At 35.3% G+C, this 19,253-nt stretch overlaps 1 protein-coding gene across 3 annotated transcripts in view; it reads left to right on the forward strand.

Moving 5' to 3' along the window:
• The window catches only part of ERCC6L2 (ERCC excision repair 6 like 2), a 150,070-nt gene that overhangs the window by 10,519 nt on the left and 120,298 nt on the right, over positions 1–19,253 (forward strand). For 2 of the 3 annotated variants that reach the window (XM_027550233.1, XM_027550232.1), the window contains exons 3-4: positions 739–858; positions 16,067–16,260. In XM_027550233.1, the coding sequence (XP_027406034.1) occupies positions 739–858; positions 16,067–16,260 (314 nt within the window). Of the gene's footprint in view, positions 1–738; positions 859–16,064; positions 16,261–19,253 lie in introns of those variants that run through there. The other variant, XM_027550234.1, reaches the window with a different exon arrangement.

The following is a 19,253-nucleotide window of genomic DNA, read 5'->3' on the forward strand; positions in this document are numbered from 1 at the left end:
GGTGTACAGAAAAGTGGTTCAATTATACATTTACATATATCCATCTAAATATATTTAGATTTAAACCTACTGTTTTACTATATGCTTTTTATTGATTGCATGTCATCTATTCATTTTCATCCTCTTTTTGTGTAGATTGTTCATATTATTCTATTATTCTTCCCATAGCAGATTAGTAGTTACACACTTGTATTTTTCTCTAGTGATTACCTTAGGTATTGTAATATGCATCCTTGAGTTACCTGTATTTATTGGATACAGAAAAATAGACAAACTTATTAACCGAATATTATTCCCTTAAGGAGTTTGTTTTCTACAAGGAGAAAGGAATGTACATAGTTTATTGTAATAGCCAATAATGAAGAGATAGATTCCATGAATAGAAATACATAAGAAAATATCTCAGCTAATGAGACTGAGAAAGAATTCGTAGAGTGCACAACATTGTAAGTCAACTATACTTCAATAAAATATATCTATTTAAAGAATTATCATGGAAGAGATGGCAGTGTGAGGATTTTTGTTTTACTGCATTCAGTGGTAACTTTTATATTATATTTTTGTTTATTAATGCAAATAAAGAAAACCAATATTAGTGATTCATATTGTTTTTCTTCCTAGCAAATCTATTTGTACACACTCATATTCTCCCTAATTGAGTAGCTGTTCATGTGAGTCATAAAATTTTGTCCATCACAATACACAGTGATTAAAACTGTTGGATTTTTTCCCCCCTAGGTTATTTCATTTTTAGCTGCAGTTTTGGGTAAAAAGGGAACTCGTGAAGATATTGAAAATAACATGCCAGAGTTTTTACTGAGAAATATGAAAAAGGATCCCCCTTCTACAGCAAAAAAGGTAAGATATCTAGAAATGTAAACTTTATGAAGCTGGTATTGCAAAGGTGTATAGAAACTTTGAAACATTACACATTATAGTATAAATTTAAAATGAATTTATAGACACTAAATGTTTGTTTTATAAACCTAATTTCTGAAGGATTACCAGTTTCATCCTTAAATTAGATTTGATTTACTCTCAAAATAGTAAAATATAGTTTGTTTGAATTTTGGGGAAGCTTTCAATCTTTTGCTTGTCAAAATTTTCAGTTAATTTGATTAATTTGTTAAATTTCCATGAATGTGTATGTAAAGTTAATTGAAGTCCATTGTATTGTTTTATTTATTTGAGAATGAAAAACAGACAGTTGTAGATATTTCTATCAAAGTTATGTCCTGATGAAGTTGCTTAGCAAAATAACCACTTCCTGAAAATATGAAACAAATCTTCCCTGAACAAGGGCCATTGAGGTTGGAGTCAGAAGAGCTAAGATCTAGGCTTGTCTGTCCGTGACCATGTGACTGTTAATGCTATTCATAACCATTCTTAAGCTTTCTCCTTTGTAAATATACATTTATGAATATCTTATACATAATTCTTAAAAAAAAATAAGAGATTTCTTAAAAAAAAAAATGAAATCCACAAAAAAGGTGTATTGTAGGTATGTGTGCAGTTTCCTGGGTGACTCAGTGGTAAAGAATCCACTTGCCAGTGCAGGAGACAGGGGAGATGTGAGTTCAGTCCGTGGGTCAGGAAGATCCCCTGGAGTAGGAAATGGCAACCTGCTCCAGTATTCTTGCCTGGAAAACTCTGGACAGAGGAGCTCAATGGGCTATCGTCCACAGAATCACAAAGAGTTGAACATGACTGTGCAACTGAGCTTGTGAGCGTGCATGTGCACGCACGCACACACAGACACAGAGGTATGTGTCTGACTTTTGTCCTCAGCATCCAGGAAACTGGATAAAAATAAAGTTGAAGTGATTTCATGAAATCCTTATCTTATTATGGTAATAAACTACTTTCTACAAGTTGTAAAATCTTATCTTTTATATAATTCTCATACATAGAATTTCTGAGAAGGTCTTGTCTATAGACTCTTGTCTATAATTTGGGGCATTTCAGTGTAAAATTTTGAGAAGCTTTGGCCTAAGGTATTATTAGTAATAATTATAGTTACTTTAAATTTCCTATTATTTTCAGTAGCATAAACACATTCTTAGTGTCAAATTTAATTTGACCCTAATGAAACATTATAATTCTTAATGTGTTTTAAGTTTTCAAGAGTTCAAGTACTGTTTTTCACTTTGTTTTCATATTGATTTGAGTATGTTGAACCATCCTTGTATCCCTGGAATAAATCGCACTTGATGGTGTATGATCCTTTTAATGTATTGTTGAATTTAGTTTGCTAATATTTCATTGAAGATTTTTTGCATTTATGTTCATTGGGCATATTAGCCTGTTTTCCTTTCTTGTGGTATCCTTATCTGGTTTTGGTATCAGGATAATGCTGGCTTTGTGAATGAGTTTGGAAGCATCATCTCCTTTCTGTTGTTGTTGTTGGAAGAATTTGCAAAGAACTGGTTTTATTTGGTAGAATTTACCAGCAAAGGTGTTTGGTCCTAGATTTTTGTTGTTTGGAGGTATTGGTTACTGACTGAATCTTCATACCAGTAATTCTTCTGTTCAGATTTTCTGTTTCTTCATGATTCAGTCTTGGTAGGTTGTATGTTTATAGGAATTTGTTTCTACCTACCATTTATTCTGGTTTATCTGATTTGTTGGTATATAATTATGCAGAGTAATTTTTATTATTCTTTATATTTCTGGGTTATTATTTGTAATATGTCCTTCATTCTAATTATATTTATTTGAATCTTCTCTCTTTTTCTTAGTCTAAAGGTGTCAGTTTTGTCAGTATCTTTAAAAAAAAAACAACAGCCCTTAGCTTTATTCATCTTTTGTATTATCTACTCTCTATTTCATTTATACTTTCTGATTTTTTGTTATTTCTTGCCCTTTACTAACTTTGAGCTTAATTTGTTCTTTTTCTAAATTCTTGAGGTGTAAATTTTAGTTGTTTATATGATATCTTTGTGTGTGTGTGTGTGTGTAGGCACTTATCACTGTATACTTCCCTCTCATAACTCCTTTGGCTGTGTGTCCCATACGTTTTGGTATGTTCTATTTCAGTTTCCATTTGTCTTAGGTATTTTTAATTTCATTTTTTATTTCTTCTTCAACCCACTGTTTGTTGAGGAGCATTTTATTTGTGAAATTTTTAGTTTTCCCCTTTGATTGATTTTATACCATTGAGGTCAAATAAGATGTTTAATATGATTTTAGTTCTCTAAAGTTTATTAAGATTTGTCTTGTGTTCTAACATTTTGTTTATCCTGGAGAATGTTCCATATGTGCTTGGGAAGAATGTGTATTCTGCTATTGTTAGATGTATCTTGTATGTGTCCTTAGGTCAGTCTGATCCAAGCATAGTTTAGGTTCAGTGTTCCTCTCTGAGTGATCCATAGTTGAAGGTGAAGTGTTGAAGTCGCTTATTGCTGACCTTTTTTTCTCTTCAGTTCTGTTAATAATTTGCCTTATATATTTAGATATTCTGATATTGGGTGTATAAATATAGTTGTTACATCCTCTTAAATTGACTCTTTGTCAATTCAAGCACTCTTCTTACAGTGCTTGGGTTAAAGCCTATTTTGTATGACATAAAAGAGCTATGCCTGCTTTTTTTTGGTTTCCATTTGCATGGAATATCATTTTCCATTCACTCATCTTCAGTCTATATGTGTCTTTAAAGCTGAAGTGAATCTCTTGTAGGTAGTATATATTTGGGTCTTTTTTTTTTAATCTAATCAACCACACTGTCTTTTAGTTGGATAATTTAATCTAGTTACATTTAACATGCCATTACTTTGCATGACCCAGTCCTTCCAACTGCCTGTTCTTTGTTGAACTTATATTATTGTTTTATCTTGTTGGTTGTTGTTGTATTTAGGTTTCTTCTAGGAAAATTCACTTTGTGGGTTTTTTTTTTTTTGGGTAGGGAGGAGTTTTCTTTTACATAGGTAAAGGATGAATTCCTCAGGTCCTCAAATATGTCTTCAAAAATGTTATGAAGGGTATTTGGTAGTGCCCTTCCAAGCATTTTACCTATATTAGATATATATTTTTATATTCTTTTGTTTTAATGACATCAGTAAATGAATTTAGTTGGTCATTAGAACTGAAATTCTGTAAAGAAGGGTTTTGATGAGATTACCAGTTATATCCTACAATATCCCTCCGAAGCCTATGTGAACAACAATTATAATTTTGTGTGATGAAATTTATGAAAGATAAATTTGTTTTGATTGATTTAAAACTTTGTGCATTTTTAAAACATAGTCTATGAAATAGCTGGAAGAGAAATAAATTTCCTTGTATTTATTATGCTCATGCCAAAATTGCAGTGGAATCCTGAAAAATTAATGTTAGAACCATTTTAAAATATCCTTTTAATGAATTTAAATGTTATCAGTTAAGGAGTGATGAGTTTGACTTATGTATGTGTGTTACATGATACATCTTACATATATTTTTAACATTTTCAAGGGTGAATAAATCATCCAAGAATGTGTGAAATAAAGATTTTGTGCCAAGAATAAATTCCTAGAGGAAAAGATACAAACTTTGCATTTCAAATACTAATTCTTGGAACGATTATTTAGATTTAGGCTCTTAAGATTGAAATTCAGTCTTTATGAAGATGAATCAAATACTACTGTCTTGTTTGGCAAAACTTTAAAAATACTACCATCTTGTATGGTAAAAGTTTAGTCATTCTATATACAATTCATAATCAGATTAAGGCAGAGAAGGATGATTTTTCTAGCAATCATAATACCAGAATCAGCTGCAATTTCATTGGTGATTAGACAAAAAATTTTTCCAGTATTTTGCATACTATACACTATTTCTTTAGTTTATCGTCTTGCAAATGATGCTACTTGTTTGATTTTCTGCTGTTATAGTCTTCATATACTTTGGATATTAACCCCTTGTTATATACATGATTTGCAAATATTTTCTTCCATTCAGTAGGTTTCATTTTCATTTTGTTGATTTCCTTTGCTGGGAAGCTTTTTGGCTTGATATAGTCCTGCTTTTTTGTTTTTGCTTTTGGTGTTAATTCAAAAAAATCATTGTCAAGATGTTAAAGGGCTTACAGCCTATGTTTTCCTCAGAAGTTCTATGGTTTCAGGTCTTAGTTTCAAATCTTCAATCCATTTTGAGTTCATTTTTGTGTGTGGTATAAGATAGTAGCCCAGTTTCATTCTTTTGCATGTGGTATCCAGTTTTTTCAGCAGCATTTATTGATTTCTTAACAATATTCATCCATGAGCATGGATTTTCTTTCCACTTATCTATGACATTAAAAATTTTTTAATCAATATCTCGTAGTTTTCAGTGTACAAGTCTTATATTTGTTTAAATTTTCCTAGTTGTTTTATTCTTTTTGATATAATTACAAATGGGATTGTTTGCTTAATTTCTCTTTCTAATAGTTTGTTGTTAGTATATAAAAATAAAATAAATTTTTAGTATTGGATTGAATATCCTCTAACTTTGCTCAGTTTTTCTATCAGTTTTTTCACTTTTCTGGTGGAGTGTTTAGGGTTTTCTACATATTTCTATGTCATTGGCAAATAGCAACAATTTACTTCCTTTCTAGTTTGGATTTTTTCCCCCTCTTGCTAGGACTTTCAGTGCTATGGGAATAAAAGCTGTAGAAGTAGACATCTCTGTTTCTTTGCTTTGTCTCACATGCAACGTTTTCAATTCTCACCATTGAGTATGATCTTATTTGTGTGCTGGTTATATATATATATATGATGCATGTTCCCTCTATACCAAATTTGTTGAGTTTTTATCATAAACGGATGTTGAATTTCCTCAAATGCTTTTTCTGCTCCATTGAAATGACTATATGATTTTTATTCTTCATTTTGTCACTGTGTTGTAACGTGATCGATTTGCATATGTGGAATCATCCTTGCATCCCTGGAATACATCTCACTTGTCCAAAGTGTAAGGTCATTTTGATGTACTGTTGGATTTAGTTTGCTAATATGTCACTGAGGATTTTTGTATTTATGTTCATCAGGGAGATAGCCTATAATTTTCCTTTCTTGTGGTATCCTGATCGATCTTGGTATCAGACCTCATAAACTAAGTTTGAAAGCATCTCAGGGTCTTGCATTGTTTTGAAGAGTTTGACAAGTATTGGTGTTAATTCTTTGTTGAATGTTTGGCAGGTTTTACCAGTGAAGCTGCCTGTTCCTGAACTTTTATTTAGAGGTTTTTGGTTACTGATTCAATTTCCTTACTTGGAGCTGTTGTGTTCACGTTTTCTATTTCTTAGAAATAAAAAAAATAGAAAACTGAATCACTAAGACTGTGATTCAGTCTTAGTAGGCTGTATGTTTCTAAGAGTGATACATGATAAATTTCATCTAGTTGTCCAATTTGTTGGTATAAAATGATTCATAGTAGTCTCTTATAATCCTTTCTATATCTGTGGTATCTGCTTTATTAAGAAGAGGTGGCAAGAATACACAGAAGAACTATACAAAAAAGATCTTCACGACTCAGATAATCACAATGGTGTGATCACTCACGTAAAGCCAGAGATCCTGGAATGTGCCTAAGTGTGCCTTAGGAAGCATCACTACGAACAAAGCTAGTGGAGGTGATGGAATTCCAGTTGAGCTATTTCAAATCCTAAAAGATGATGCTGTGAAAGTGCTGCACTCAATATATCAGCAAATTTGGAAAACTCAGCAGTGGCCATAGGACTGGAAAAGGTCAGTTTTTATTCCAATCCCAAAGAAAGGCAATGCCAAAGAATGCTCAAACTACTGCACAACTGCACTCATCTCACACACTAGTAAAGTAATGCTTAAAATTCTCCAAGCCAGACTTCAGCAATATGTGAACTGTGAACTTCCAGATGTTCAAGCTGGATTTAGAAAAGGCAGAGGAACCAGAGATCAAATTGCCAACATCCACTGGATCATTGAAAAAAGCAAGAGAGTTCCAGAAAAACATCTATTTCTGCTTTATTGACTATGCCAAAGCCTTTGACTGTGTGGATCACAATAAACTGGAAAATTCTGGAAGAGATGGGAATACCAGACCACCTGACCTGCCTCTTGAGAAACCTGTATGCAAGTCAGGAAACAACAGTTAGAACTGGACATGAAACAACAGACTGGTTCCAAATAGGAAAAGGAGTACGTCAAGACTGTATATTGTCACCCTGCTTATTTAACTTATATGCAGAGTACATCATGAGAAACGCTGGGTTGAAGGAAGCACAAACTGGAATCAAGATTTCCAGGAGAAATATCAATATCCTCAGATATGCAGATGACACCACCCTTACCGCAGAAAGTAAAGAATGAAAGAGCCTCTTGATGAAAGTGAAAGAGAAGAGTGAAAAAGTTGGCTTAAAGCTCAACATTCAGAAAACTAAGAACATGGCATCCGGTCCCATCACTTCATGGCAGATAGATGGGGAAACAGTGGAAACAGTAGCTTACTATTTTTTTGGGTTCCAAAATCACTGCAAATGGTGACTGCAGCCATTAAATTAAAAGACACTTACTCTTTGGAAGAAAAGTTCTGACCAACCTAGACAGCATATTAAGAAGCAGAGGCATTACTTTGTCAACAAAGGTCTATCTAGTTAAGGCTATGGTTTTTCCTGTGGTTATGTATGGATGTGAGTGTTGGACTATAAAGAAAGCTGAGCACCGAAGAATTGATGCTTTTGAACTGTGGTGTTGGAGAAGATTCTTGAGAGTCTCTTGGACTGCAAGGAGATCCAACCAGTCCATCCTAAGGGAGATCAGCCCTGGGTGTTCATTGGAAGGACTGATGTTGAAGTTGAAACTCCAATACTTTGGTCTCCTGATGCGAAGAGCTGACTCATTTGAAAAGACCCTGATGCTGGGAAAGACTGAAGGTGGGAGGAGAAGGGGATGACAGAGGATGAGATGGTTGGATGGCGTCACTGACTTAATGGACATGAGTCTGGGTGAACTCCGGGAGTTGGTGATGGACAGGGTGGCCTGGCATGCTGCAGTTCATGGGGTCACAAAGAGTTGGACATGACTGAGCGACTGAACTGAACTGATCCGCTTTAAGTTCTCTTTTATTTCTGATTTTATTTGTTTGAGCCTTCTTTCTTTCTTTCTTTTATATCTAACTAAAGGTTTTCTAATTTTGGTTGTATTGGCAAAGAATCAGCTTTTGGTTTTATTAACCTTGTCTGTTGCCTTGCTAGTCTCTATTTCATTTATTTCCTCTCTGATGTTTATTATTTCCCTCGTTCTACTAACTTTGGGCTTTGTTTTGTAGTGTGTGTTTCTCTAGTTCCTTAAGGTATAGAGTTTGGTTGCATATTTGAAAATTTTCTTATTTCTTGAGGTAGTTGTATATCACTGAACTTTCCTCATAGAGTCGCTCATAGAATTGAGCAGTCCTCGTAGAATTGATGTCTAGTTTCATACCATTGTCATCAGGAAATGTGTTTGACATGATTTCAACCTTCATAAATATATTAGGACTTTTGTGTGGCTTAACATATGATGTTTCTGGAGAATGTCCCATGTGAATTTAAGAATATATTATGCTGCTTTTGGAATGTTCAGTATGTAAGTTTTAAGTCAGTCTGGGCTGAGTCATTTAAGGTGCCGCATGTATTTATAGATTTGACTTTCTTAATTCTTGAATATTCTCAGTAGTTGATTTACTATTCATTTATTTGCTTTATTTATGTTTTCTTCAAATAGTTATAATTTTACTCGTCATTTCCATTCTCATGTTTTGTTTATTCTGTTTTCAGTCAGTTCAGTCACTCAGTTGTTTCTGACTCTTTGTGACCCCATGGACTGCAGCACGCCAGGTCTCCCTGTCCATCACCAGCTCCCGAAATTTACTCAAACTCATGTCCATTGAGTCGGTGATGCCTTCCAACCATTTCATCCTCTTGTCATCCCCTTCTCCTCTCACCTTCGGTCTTTCCCAGCATCAGGGTCTTTTCAAATGAGTCAGTTCTTTGTATCAGCTGGCCAGTATTAGAGTTTCAGCTTCAGCATCATTCCTTCCAATGAATATTCAGGACTGATTTCCTTTACGATTGACTGACTGTATCTCCTTGCAGTCCAAGTGACTCACTCTCAAGAGTCTTCTCCAACACCACAGTTCAAAAGCATCAATTCTTTGGTGCTCAGCTTGCTTTATAGTCCAACTCTCACATCCATACATGACTACTGGAAAAACCATAGCTTTGACAGGATGGACCATTGTTGGCAAAGTAATGTCTCTGCTTTTTAATATTCTGTCTAGGTTGGTCATAGCCTTTCTTCCAGGGAGCAAGCATCTTTTAATTTCATGGCTGCAGTCACCATCTGCAGTGATTTTGGAGCCCAGAAAAATAAAGTCAGCCACTGTTTCCACCGTTACCCCATATTTGCAATGAAGTAATGGGACCAGATGCCTTGATCTTAGTTTTCTGAAAGTTGAGTTTTAAGCCAACTTTTTTACTCTCCTCTTTCACTTTCATCAAGAGGCTCTTTAGTTCTTCTTTACTTTCTGCCATAAGAGTGGTATCATATGTATATCAGAGGTTTTTGGTATTTCTCCCAGGAATCTTGATTCCAGCTTGTGCTTCATCCAGTCCATCGTTTCTCATGATGTACTCTGCATAGAAGTTAAATAAGCAGGGTGACAATATACAGCCTTGACGTACTCCTTTTCCTATTTAGAACCAGCCTGTTGTTCCATGTCCAGTTCTATCTAATGCTTCCTGACCTGCATACAGGTTTCTCAAGAGGCAGATACTCCCATCTCTTTAAGAATTTTCCACAGTTTGTTGTTGTTGTGTTTAATTGGAAGTAATTTTACTTGTCATTTCCATTCTCATGTTTTGATTATTCTGTTTAATGAAACAGTTGATAGTTATTGTTTTGCTAACCATTGATCTGCACAGTATGAAATTGATCTGATATCCATCTGTAACTTGCCACTTTGTTGGAATGTTTGTCAAATTTTAAAGGGGACGACAGAGGATGGGATGGATGGATGGCATCACTGACTCAATGGACGTGAGTCTCAGTGAACTCCCAGAGTTGGTGATAGACACGGAGGCCTGGAGTGCTGCGATTCGTGGGGTCGCAGAGAGTCGGACACAACTGAGCGACTGATCTGATCTGATTATGCTCCTTTTCTAAAAAGGATTCAGAAAGGCTCCTAGAATAGATTCTCAACTTAAATTTCCATATATTAAATCACCAGAATATACCAAGGGAAAGATTATGCTTAGTTAGCATGTAAATTAATTAGATTTGACATTTTTGAAAGAAGTAGGCTATATGCTTTAGAACTTTGAGTTAAGTAATAAAAATTCCAATTTTATGGACTGTAAGTTCTCTCAATATAGGTAATTTTATTTTTCAGTTTGATGTATCACTTCCTCCAGTATGAAATTTTTACTTTGGCTTTCATGCTTGGTCATTGTCCTCTGAATATACAGTCCTCTTCCTACCTTGCCATTGACACATGCCTTCATTCATTAATTTATTTATCAACTGAACACCTTTGTTTTCTAAGCACACCACAAAGTACTGTAGTTCAGTTCAGTTCAGTTCAGTCGCTCAGTCGTGTCCGACTCTTCGCGACCCTATGAATTGCAGCATGCCAGGCCTCCCTGTCCACCACCAACTCCCAGAGTTCACCCAGACCCATGTCCATCGAGTCAGTGATGCCATTCAGCCATCTCATCCTCTGCCGTCCCCTTCTCCTCCTGCCCCCAATCCCTCCCAGCATCAGAGTCTTTTCCAATGAGTCAACTCTTCGCATGAGGTGGCCAAAGTACTGGAGTTTCAGCTTCAGCATCATTCCCTCCAAAGAAATTCCAGGGCTGATCTCCTTTAGAATGGACTGGTTGGATCTCCTTGCAGTCCAAGGGACTCTCAAGAGTCTTCTCCAACACCACAGTTCAAAAGCATCAATTCTTCGGCACTCAGCTTTCTCCACAGTCCAACTCTACATCCATACATGACCACAGGAAAAACCATAGCCTTGACTAGACGGACCTTTGTTGGCAAAGTAATGTCTTTGCTTTTGAATATGCTATCTAGGTTGGTCATAACTTTCCTTCCAAAGAGTAAGCATCTTTTAATTTCATGGCTGCAGTCACCATCTGCAGTGATTTTGAAGCCCCCCAAAATAAAGTCTGACACTGTTTCCACTGTTTCCCCATCTATTTGCCATGAAGTGATGGGACCAGATGCCATGATCTTCGTTTTCTGAATGTTGAGCTTTGGCCAACTTTTTCACTCTCCTCTTTCACTTTCATCAAGAGGCTTTTTAGTTCCTCTTCACTTTGTGCCAAAAGGGTGGTGTCATCTGCATATCTGATGGCAAAGGTTATTGATACTTCTCCTGGCAATCTTGATTCCAGCTTGTGTTTCTTCCAGTCCAGCGATTCTCATGATGTACTCTGCATATAAGTTAAATAAGCAGGGTGACAATATACAGCCTTGACGTACTCCTTTTCCTGTTTGGAACCAATCTGTTGTTCCATGTCCAGTTCTAACTGTTGCTTCCTGACCTGCATAGAGGTTTCTCAAGAGGCAGGTCAGGTGGTCTGGTATGCCCATCTCTTTCAGAATTTTCCACAGTTTATTGTGATCCACACAGTCAAAGGCTTTGGCATAGTCAATAAAGCAGAAATAGATGTTTTTCTGGAACTCTCTTCCTTTTTCCATGATCCAGTGGATGTTGGCAATTTGATCTCTGGTTCCTCTGCCTTTTCTAAAACCAGCTTGAACATCAGGAAGTTCACGGTTCACGTATTACTGAGGCCTGGCCTGGAGAATTTTGAGCATTACTTTACTAGCATGGGAGATGGGTGCAATTGTGCAGTAGTTTGAGCATTCTTTGGCATTGCCTTTCTTTGGGATTGGAATGAAAACTCACCTTTTGCAGTCCTATGGCCACTGCTGAGTTTTCCAAATTAGCTGGCATATTGAGTGCAACACTTTCACAGCATCATCTTTCAGGATTTGAAATAGCTCAACTGAAATTCCATCACCTCCACTAGCTTTGTTTGTAGTGATGCTTTCTAAGGCCCACTTGACTTCACATTCCAGGATGTCTGGCTCTAGGTCAGTGATCACATCATCATGATTATCTGGGTCATGAAGATCTTGTTTGTATAGTTCTGTGTATTCTTGTCATCTTTTCTTAATATCTTCTGCTTCTGTTAGGTCCATACCATTTCTGTCCTTTATTGAGCCCATCTTTGCATGAAATGTTCCCTTGGTATCTCTAATTTTCTTGAAGAGATCTCTAGTCTTTCCCATTCTGTTGTTTTCCTCTATTTCTTTGCATTGATCACTGAGGAAGGCTTTCTTGTCTCTTCTTGTTATTCTTTAGAACTTTCATTCAGATGCTTATAACTTTCCTTTTCTCCTTTGCTTTTCACTTCTCTTCTTTTCACAGCTATTTGTAAGGCCTCCCCAGACAGCCATTTTGCTTTTTTGTATTCTTTTCCATGGGGATGGTCCTCATTCCTGTCTCCTGTATAATGTCACGAACCTTCCATAGTTCATCAGGCACTCTATCTATCATATCTGGGCCCTTAAATCTATTTCTCACTTCCACTGTATAATCATAAGGGATTTGATTTAGGTCATACCTGAATGGTCTAGTGGTTTTCCCTACTTTCTTCAATTTAAGTCTGAATTTGGTAATAAGGAGTTCATGATCTGAGCCACAGTCAGCTCCTGGTCTTGTTTTTGTTGACTCTATAGAGCTTCTCCATCTTTGGCTGCAAAGAATATAATCAGTCTGATTTTGGTATTCACCATCTGGTGATGTCCATGTGTAGAGTCTTCTCTTGTGTTGTTGGAAAAGGGTGTTTGTTATGACCAGTGCATTTTCTTGGCAAAACTCTATTAGTCTTTGCCCTGCTTCATTGCGTATTCCAAGGCCAAATTTGCCTGTTACTCCAGGTGTTTCTTGACTTCCTACTTTTGCATTCCAGTCCCCTATAATGAAAAGGACATCTTTTTTGGGTGTTAGTTCTAAAAGGTCTTGTAGGTCTTCATAGAACCGTTCAACTTCAGCTTCTTCAGCATTACTGGTTGGGGCATAGACTTGAATTACTGTGATATTGAATGGTTTGCCTTGGAAACAAACAGAGATCATTCTATCGTTTTTGAGATTGCATCCAAGTACTGCATTTCGGACTCCTTTGTTGACCGTGATGGCTACTCCATTTCTTTTGAGGGACTCCTGCCCGCAGTAGTAGATATAATGGTCATCTGAATTAAATTCACCCATTCCAGTCCATTTTAGTTCACTGATTCCTAGAATGTTGACATTCACTCTTGCCATCTCTTGTTTGACCACTTCCAATTTGCCTTGATTCATAGACCTGACATTCCAGGTTTCTATGCAATATTGCTCTTTACAGCATCGGACCTTGCTTCTGTCACCAGTCACATCCACAGCTGGGTATTGTTTTTGCTTTGGCTCCATCCCTTCATTCTTTCTGGAGTTACAGTGGATTTAAGATGTGAACATGATATATTGTTATCGGTTAAGAGCTTCGGAATTATACAGGCATGGATTCATCTTGCTACTTGATAACATTGTGGCATTGGGCATATTATTTAACATCTCTGCACCTTAGTTTTATCATCTTTAAAAAGGAAATATAAAATATTTCTACTTTATAGCCTCTTCTATGTATAATTCTTGAGGTAAGGTCTGTCAACTACTTTGCACTGTCTTTAGCACATAGTAAGTGCTTAGAAATGGTTCTGGTAATTGTTAATTACTATAACTACTCCTACCACAAAAATCATCACACATGAAAAACATCTTTGGGTATTTTGTCACAGTATATAACACATCATTTTCCTAAAGCAATAGTACACAAAGATTGAAACTTTAAAAGCATGTACCCTAATAATTGAACTAAATTTTTTGAAAGAGATAAAAGTAATTTAATATTCTGTAGTTGTACTGTTAAATGTGGCCTCTGTTGATTTCTTAATAACTTTGAGTGGGCAAATTTAAATTTTATTTATATTATATTTTAGACCTAGTTTTGTGAAATTGTTTATTGACTTCAGAATAAATAGAGTTGCTTTGTAATTAGTGACCTAGCAGTTGGACAGTTCTTTCCATTTTATTGTTTTGGCATCCTTTGCTTAAATAAGGCTTATTGAGTTAAGTATTTTTCACAACATGATAGTAAATACTTCACGTTATTCTTCTTTTATACTTTCTCTGGACTTTGCAAATGGCGTAGCTCAGTTCTCTTTCCTCTTTTAGTATTAAAATTAGCTATTGATCCATTTGATTTACTTTTCACAGTTTTGAAGATCAGTAATGTCTTAATTTTTAAATAAGGAATGTCTTAATTTTTAAACTTCTATTGGAATCTTAAAGCTGGTTCTAGAAATCTTTACATTCATTGACACCTTTGGTGAATGACCCCTCAAGTGGAAAACTGCTCAAAGTGCTCAGATGGTGTTTGGATAACATTTTCATTGTGTAATTTTGAAAAGAGCGTAGGAGCAGGCGCTTTTTACTTGTAGCCCCAATTTTTTTATTGAGGGAGAAAAATGGAATTCATAGAGTGAATTCCAAGTAGAACACAAAACTATTTGAGAACTAATCTTCTGTTCTTTTTCTTTTTTCTGTTTCTAAAAGAAAGTCACAGACTTGATATCTTACAGCTGATAAATGGCCCAGCTGAAATGCTTCATAGAAGAGAATGTAGGATTTAGAGTAATATTATATTATTTTATTTTTTGTTAAACTGAAATTTTTCAGTGTATTTAATTAGTTCATCTTTATCAGTAGGACCAAGTATAAAACTTTAGGAAAGAAACTTACTTAAACCCTATTAAAGGTAATAATTCAGGAACAATGGTAACAGTAAGAGATAAAAACATTAGAAATTAAAATGGTTGATGACAGCAGGATTTTGGATTGGTATAGGAAAGGTCAATGAAACCCCAAAACATTTATTTGAAGACTAAACAGATATATGTTGTTAATGTCAATGGGTTAGGACTTACATGATTAAAAGAGAATAGGAAGAGAGTAAGTAGAGACAGTAAGTACTGATAACTCCTGAGGATCATTGCTATAAAGAAAGTAAAGTAATGGGTGATAGTCTGAGAGAGATATAGGTTTAATAGCTTGAGAGAGATGTAGGAAGAATTTTTTTATTTGTTTTGTTTTATTGAGAACAATAAATTGGATTTGTTTTATTTATTGAAAAATATTAGAACGTGTTTGTGTTTATATGTGTTCTGTTAAAAAGCAAAATTTAATCATGTTCGGCAGATTGGGGATAGTTTCTTCAGCATTTACTTCAGGTTGACAGGAAGTAATGCGAGCCACTATGTAAGTTCAGAGTTTGTCTTTCTTTTATTTATTTATTTATTTATTTATTTAATTTTATTTTTAAACTTTACATAATTGTATTAGTTTTGCCAAATATCAAAATGAATCCGCCACAGGTATTAGAGTTTGCCTTTCAATAAGGACATGGACAGTACACCCATGGTAATAGATGGGAGGGCAGAATGTATGGAAGTAAATATAGGTAGGTTATTGATCTAGTGGTAAGAGAAGAGGAGGTTTTCTTCTAATTGCTTTAGTTTTCCATCAACTGATAGTATCTGAAAGAGGGGGAAAGAAATGGGCTAGGAAAGTGAAACGGAAAGAAAGCTCTGGAAGACCATACATTTCAAGGAAAAAAACCTGGCCTGCTTTGCATATTTCTGTTACCAGTGTGGCCCTTGAAGTTAATATTTGGATCATGATTATACTCTACTCTGTTTCAGAGAATTATTTTTTTCTTATTCCTCAACTCCTTTTAGGGGGAAAATAAAAAAATAGCTGTTACTTTGGACAGGGCTGGGTATCTATTTTTTACTTAAGAATAATAATAAAGTAATGTTTGATGGTCTTCTAAGTTAAAAAGCATATTCAGTTGCTCAATTGTATTTATACTTATTAACTACAGTGTTAAAAAACAAAGAATAGAATAGTTGATATTCTGTTTTAACTTTGGGATTCTTGGTCATTTAAAAATTTATATCATACATTTTTCTTCTTCTTCTTCTTCTTCTAGATGTTCTTAATAGTTGCTCCTCTTTCTGTCCTCTACAACTGGAAGGATGAGCTGGATACCTGGGGATATTTCAGAGTCACTATTTTACATGGTAACAAAAAGGATAGTGAACTGATTCGTGTGAAACAGAGGAAATGTGAAATTGCTCTAACAACTTATGAAACACTGCGATTATGTCTGGATGAACTTAACAGGTAATCAGAATAATGGGAGTGATTGCATTAGTATTCTGCTTACATCAGTTGTATTTATCCCTTTGTATTGTGGGGCTTCCCAGGCAGCTCAGTGGTAAAGAATCCGCAGAGTTGAAAGAGACACAGGTTTGACCCATGGGTTGGGAAGAAACCCTGGAGGAGGAAATGGCAACCCACCCAGTATTCTTGCCAGGATAATCCCAAGGACAGAGGAGCCTGGTGGATCACAAAGTGTCGGACATGACTGAGCAACCAAACACTTTATATGTAATTTTTCTTTAAGCTCTAAATATTCTTTAGCATTATTTAATTCATTTCAAAGTTATTGAAATAGATAGTTTATAGTAATTAACTCATTTTCTAAGAAGGAAAACCTGAGTCAGGGTTTCTACAGTTCCTTATTTTATTTCCTATATTACCTCTCCAAGCAGTGCCTGTTAATGAATAAGACTTGTCCTAAATCTCATGTACAGTGTTTTGTGTGTTTGACACCTCTAGACTAAAATAGTGAGTTTCATGAATGATTTTACTTATGGAAGTCTGTTGTTAATGTAGAGTGGCAAAAAATATATATACATATTGAGAACCACTATTCCAAGACTACAGGTACCCTAAAGAAATGAACTACATTTTAAGATTTTAGTGGGGAATCTAGATACAGTCAATTATGAAGTCATGTGTGTGCTATGATATGGAATAGAGGATGTTATGGGAGCACATGAGGAGCCTGACTGCTGCAGAGTGAGGAGAGTAGTCAGAGAGCTTCCCAGAGAAGATGACCTATGAGCTTATGGAGGACTGAAAGATGAGTAGGAGTAGGAAAGAGTAGGAGAATCAAGCAAGAGGGAACAAACAACATTTGCAGGGGCCTCCTGACAACAAAGATCACAGCACTTTTTAGTAAATGAAAGCAGTTCTAATGCTTTGTGCATGTAATGACTATACCTAGAATGTAAAAGGGAAGTGGCCAGGAGACACTGGTGTGGTAAGCAAGGAACAGATCATAAGACTATTTAAAGCTTCCTAGAGGATTTTCATCTTTATCCTTAGAACAATAGAGTCTCCCTGAAGTGTTTTCAGGGGATTACTATTATGATAAAAAATTATCAGATTTGCATTTTACAAGTCATCATGTTGCTATTTGTGCAGAGTAGAGCCAAATTGAATGGTCAAAGTCCAATTAGGAGGCTTGTTATGTCCAAATCAATGTGTTCCAGTCCCAACTCCAAGGACCTTGGAATGTAACTAAAGGTAATTAAGTTAAAATGAAACATTAAGGTGGGGACTGAGGCCAGTCTGACTAATTGTCCTTAGAAGAAGAGAAGGAGATGCCAGGAGCTCATAGACACAGGAAACGATTCAGGAAGATAGAGCAAGAGGGCAGTAGTCTGTAAGCATAGGAGTGAAAAGAAAGTGAAAGTTGCTCAGTCATGTCAGACTCTTTGTGACCCCATGGACTATATAGTCCATGGAATTCTCCAGGCTAGAATATTGGAGTGGATAGTTGTTGCCTTGTTCAGGGAATCTTCCCAACCCAGGGATTGAACCCAGGTCTCCTGCATTGAAGGCAGATTCTTTACCAGCTGAGCCACCAGGGAAGCCCAAGTGTAGGAGAGAGACCTCAATGGAAACCAAACCTGCCAACAGTTTGATTTTGGAATTCAAGCCCCCAGAAATGTTGTGTCTGGCATCTTTTGCTCATCATCATGTTTTTGAGAATCTGCTGTGTTATTGAATGTATCAGTGATCATTCTGTTTAATGCTAAATTGTATTGCATTTTATAAATATATCACACTTTGTTACATATTCATTTGAGGATAGTTATTTGGGTTTTCTGGTTTTGGTTATTAAAAGTAAACATTTAAGTAATATTTATGTGTAAGACTTCTTTGACATACATTGTAATTTCTCTTGGATAAATTCCTGAGAATGGGATTTCTGGATTATATGATAAGTGTAAGTTTAAATCTGAAGAAACTGAGAAATCATTTTTCCAGAGTGGGTGTACCATTTTACTCCAACTAGCAACCTATTAGAATTCATTTGCTTCGTATACTCACCAATATTTGGTATAATCTGTCTTTTTGTTTTTAGTGTGTATAGTGGTATCCCATTACAATGTAATTTGCCTTTATCTGATCTATGTACACTTGAAAAAAGTGTTTGTTCTATAATTGTTGGGTATACTGTTCTATAAATATCAGTAAAGTCAGTTTGGTTAGGTGTTGTTCAAGCATTCTCTGTCTTTACTGATTTTCTTCCCAGTTGGTTTACAGTTTCTGAGAGAGGAATATTGAAATCTTCAATTACAATTATAGATTTGTTTATTTCTCCTTTTATTTCAGTCAGTCTTCAATTCATATATTTTGAAGCTCTGTACTTAGGTACACACATATCGATGATTAGTATTTTTTCCTTGTGAATTGACCCTTTTATCATTAAAAATGCTCCTTTTATGTCTGTAATCATGTAATTTTCTTTGATGTTAATATAGACAATACAGTCTTATCCTTACTGTATGTTTATCATTTTCCAGCTTTTAATTTTTATCTGTTCTTTAAGGTGAGTCTCTTGTGGTTAGCATATTATCAGGTCTTGCATTTTTATTTATTTGGATATCTGTGCCTTTTTATTTGGAGTGTTTAGTTCATTTATACTTAATGTGGTGATTTAGAGCAACCATTTTTGTAAGCTCTAGACTTTTATTTTACTCCATTTACAAACTCACAAGTTTGCCTGTTAGTATATCCTATATGCGGTCAGAAGACAGGAACAATCTGAGGCATGAAGTTAAGTAACTTGCACAAGCTTGCAACAAGTAAGTCAGGGTGAACAAGAGGTTTAAACCTTGACTTTGAATTTAGTATGTAAGAGATACTCTACAGTTAGATAAATGTAATAAGTTTATTTATCTTAGCACCAGTCATATTTTAATTTTTGTTTGACTGTCTACCCCTTTAGATGAGGTCTTTGATACAGGATAATTTCTATG

This window comes from Bos indicus x Bos taurus, chromosome 8, assembly GCF_003369695.1.
Source record: "Bos indicus x Bos taurus breed Angus x Brahman F1 hybrid chromosome 8, Bos_hybrid_MaternalHap_v2.0, whole genome shotgun sequence".
Classification (NCBI taxonomy): Eukaryota; Metazoa; Chordata; class Mammalia; order Artiodactyla; family Bovidae; genus Bos; species Bos indicus x Bos taurus.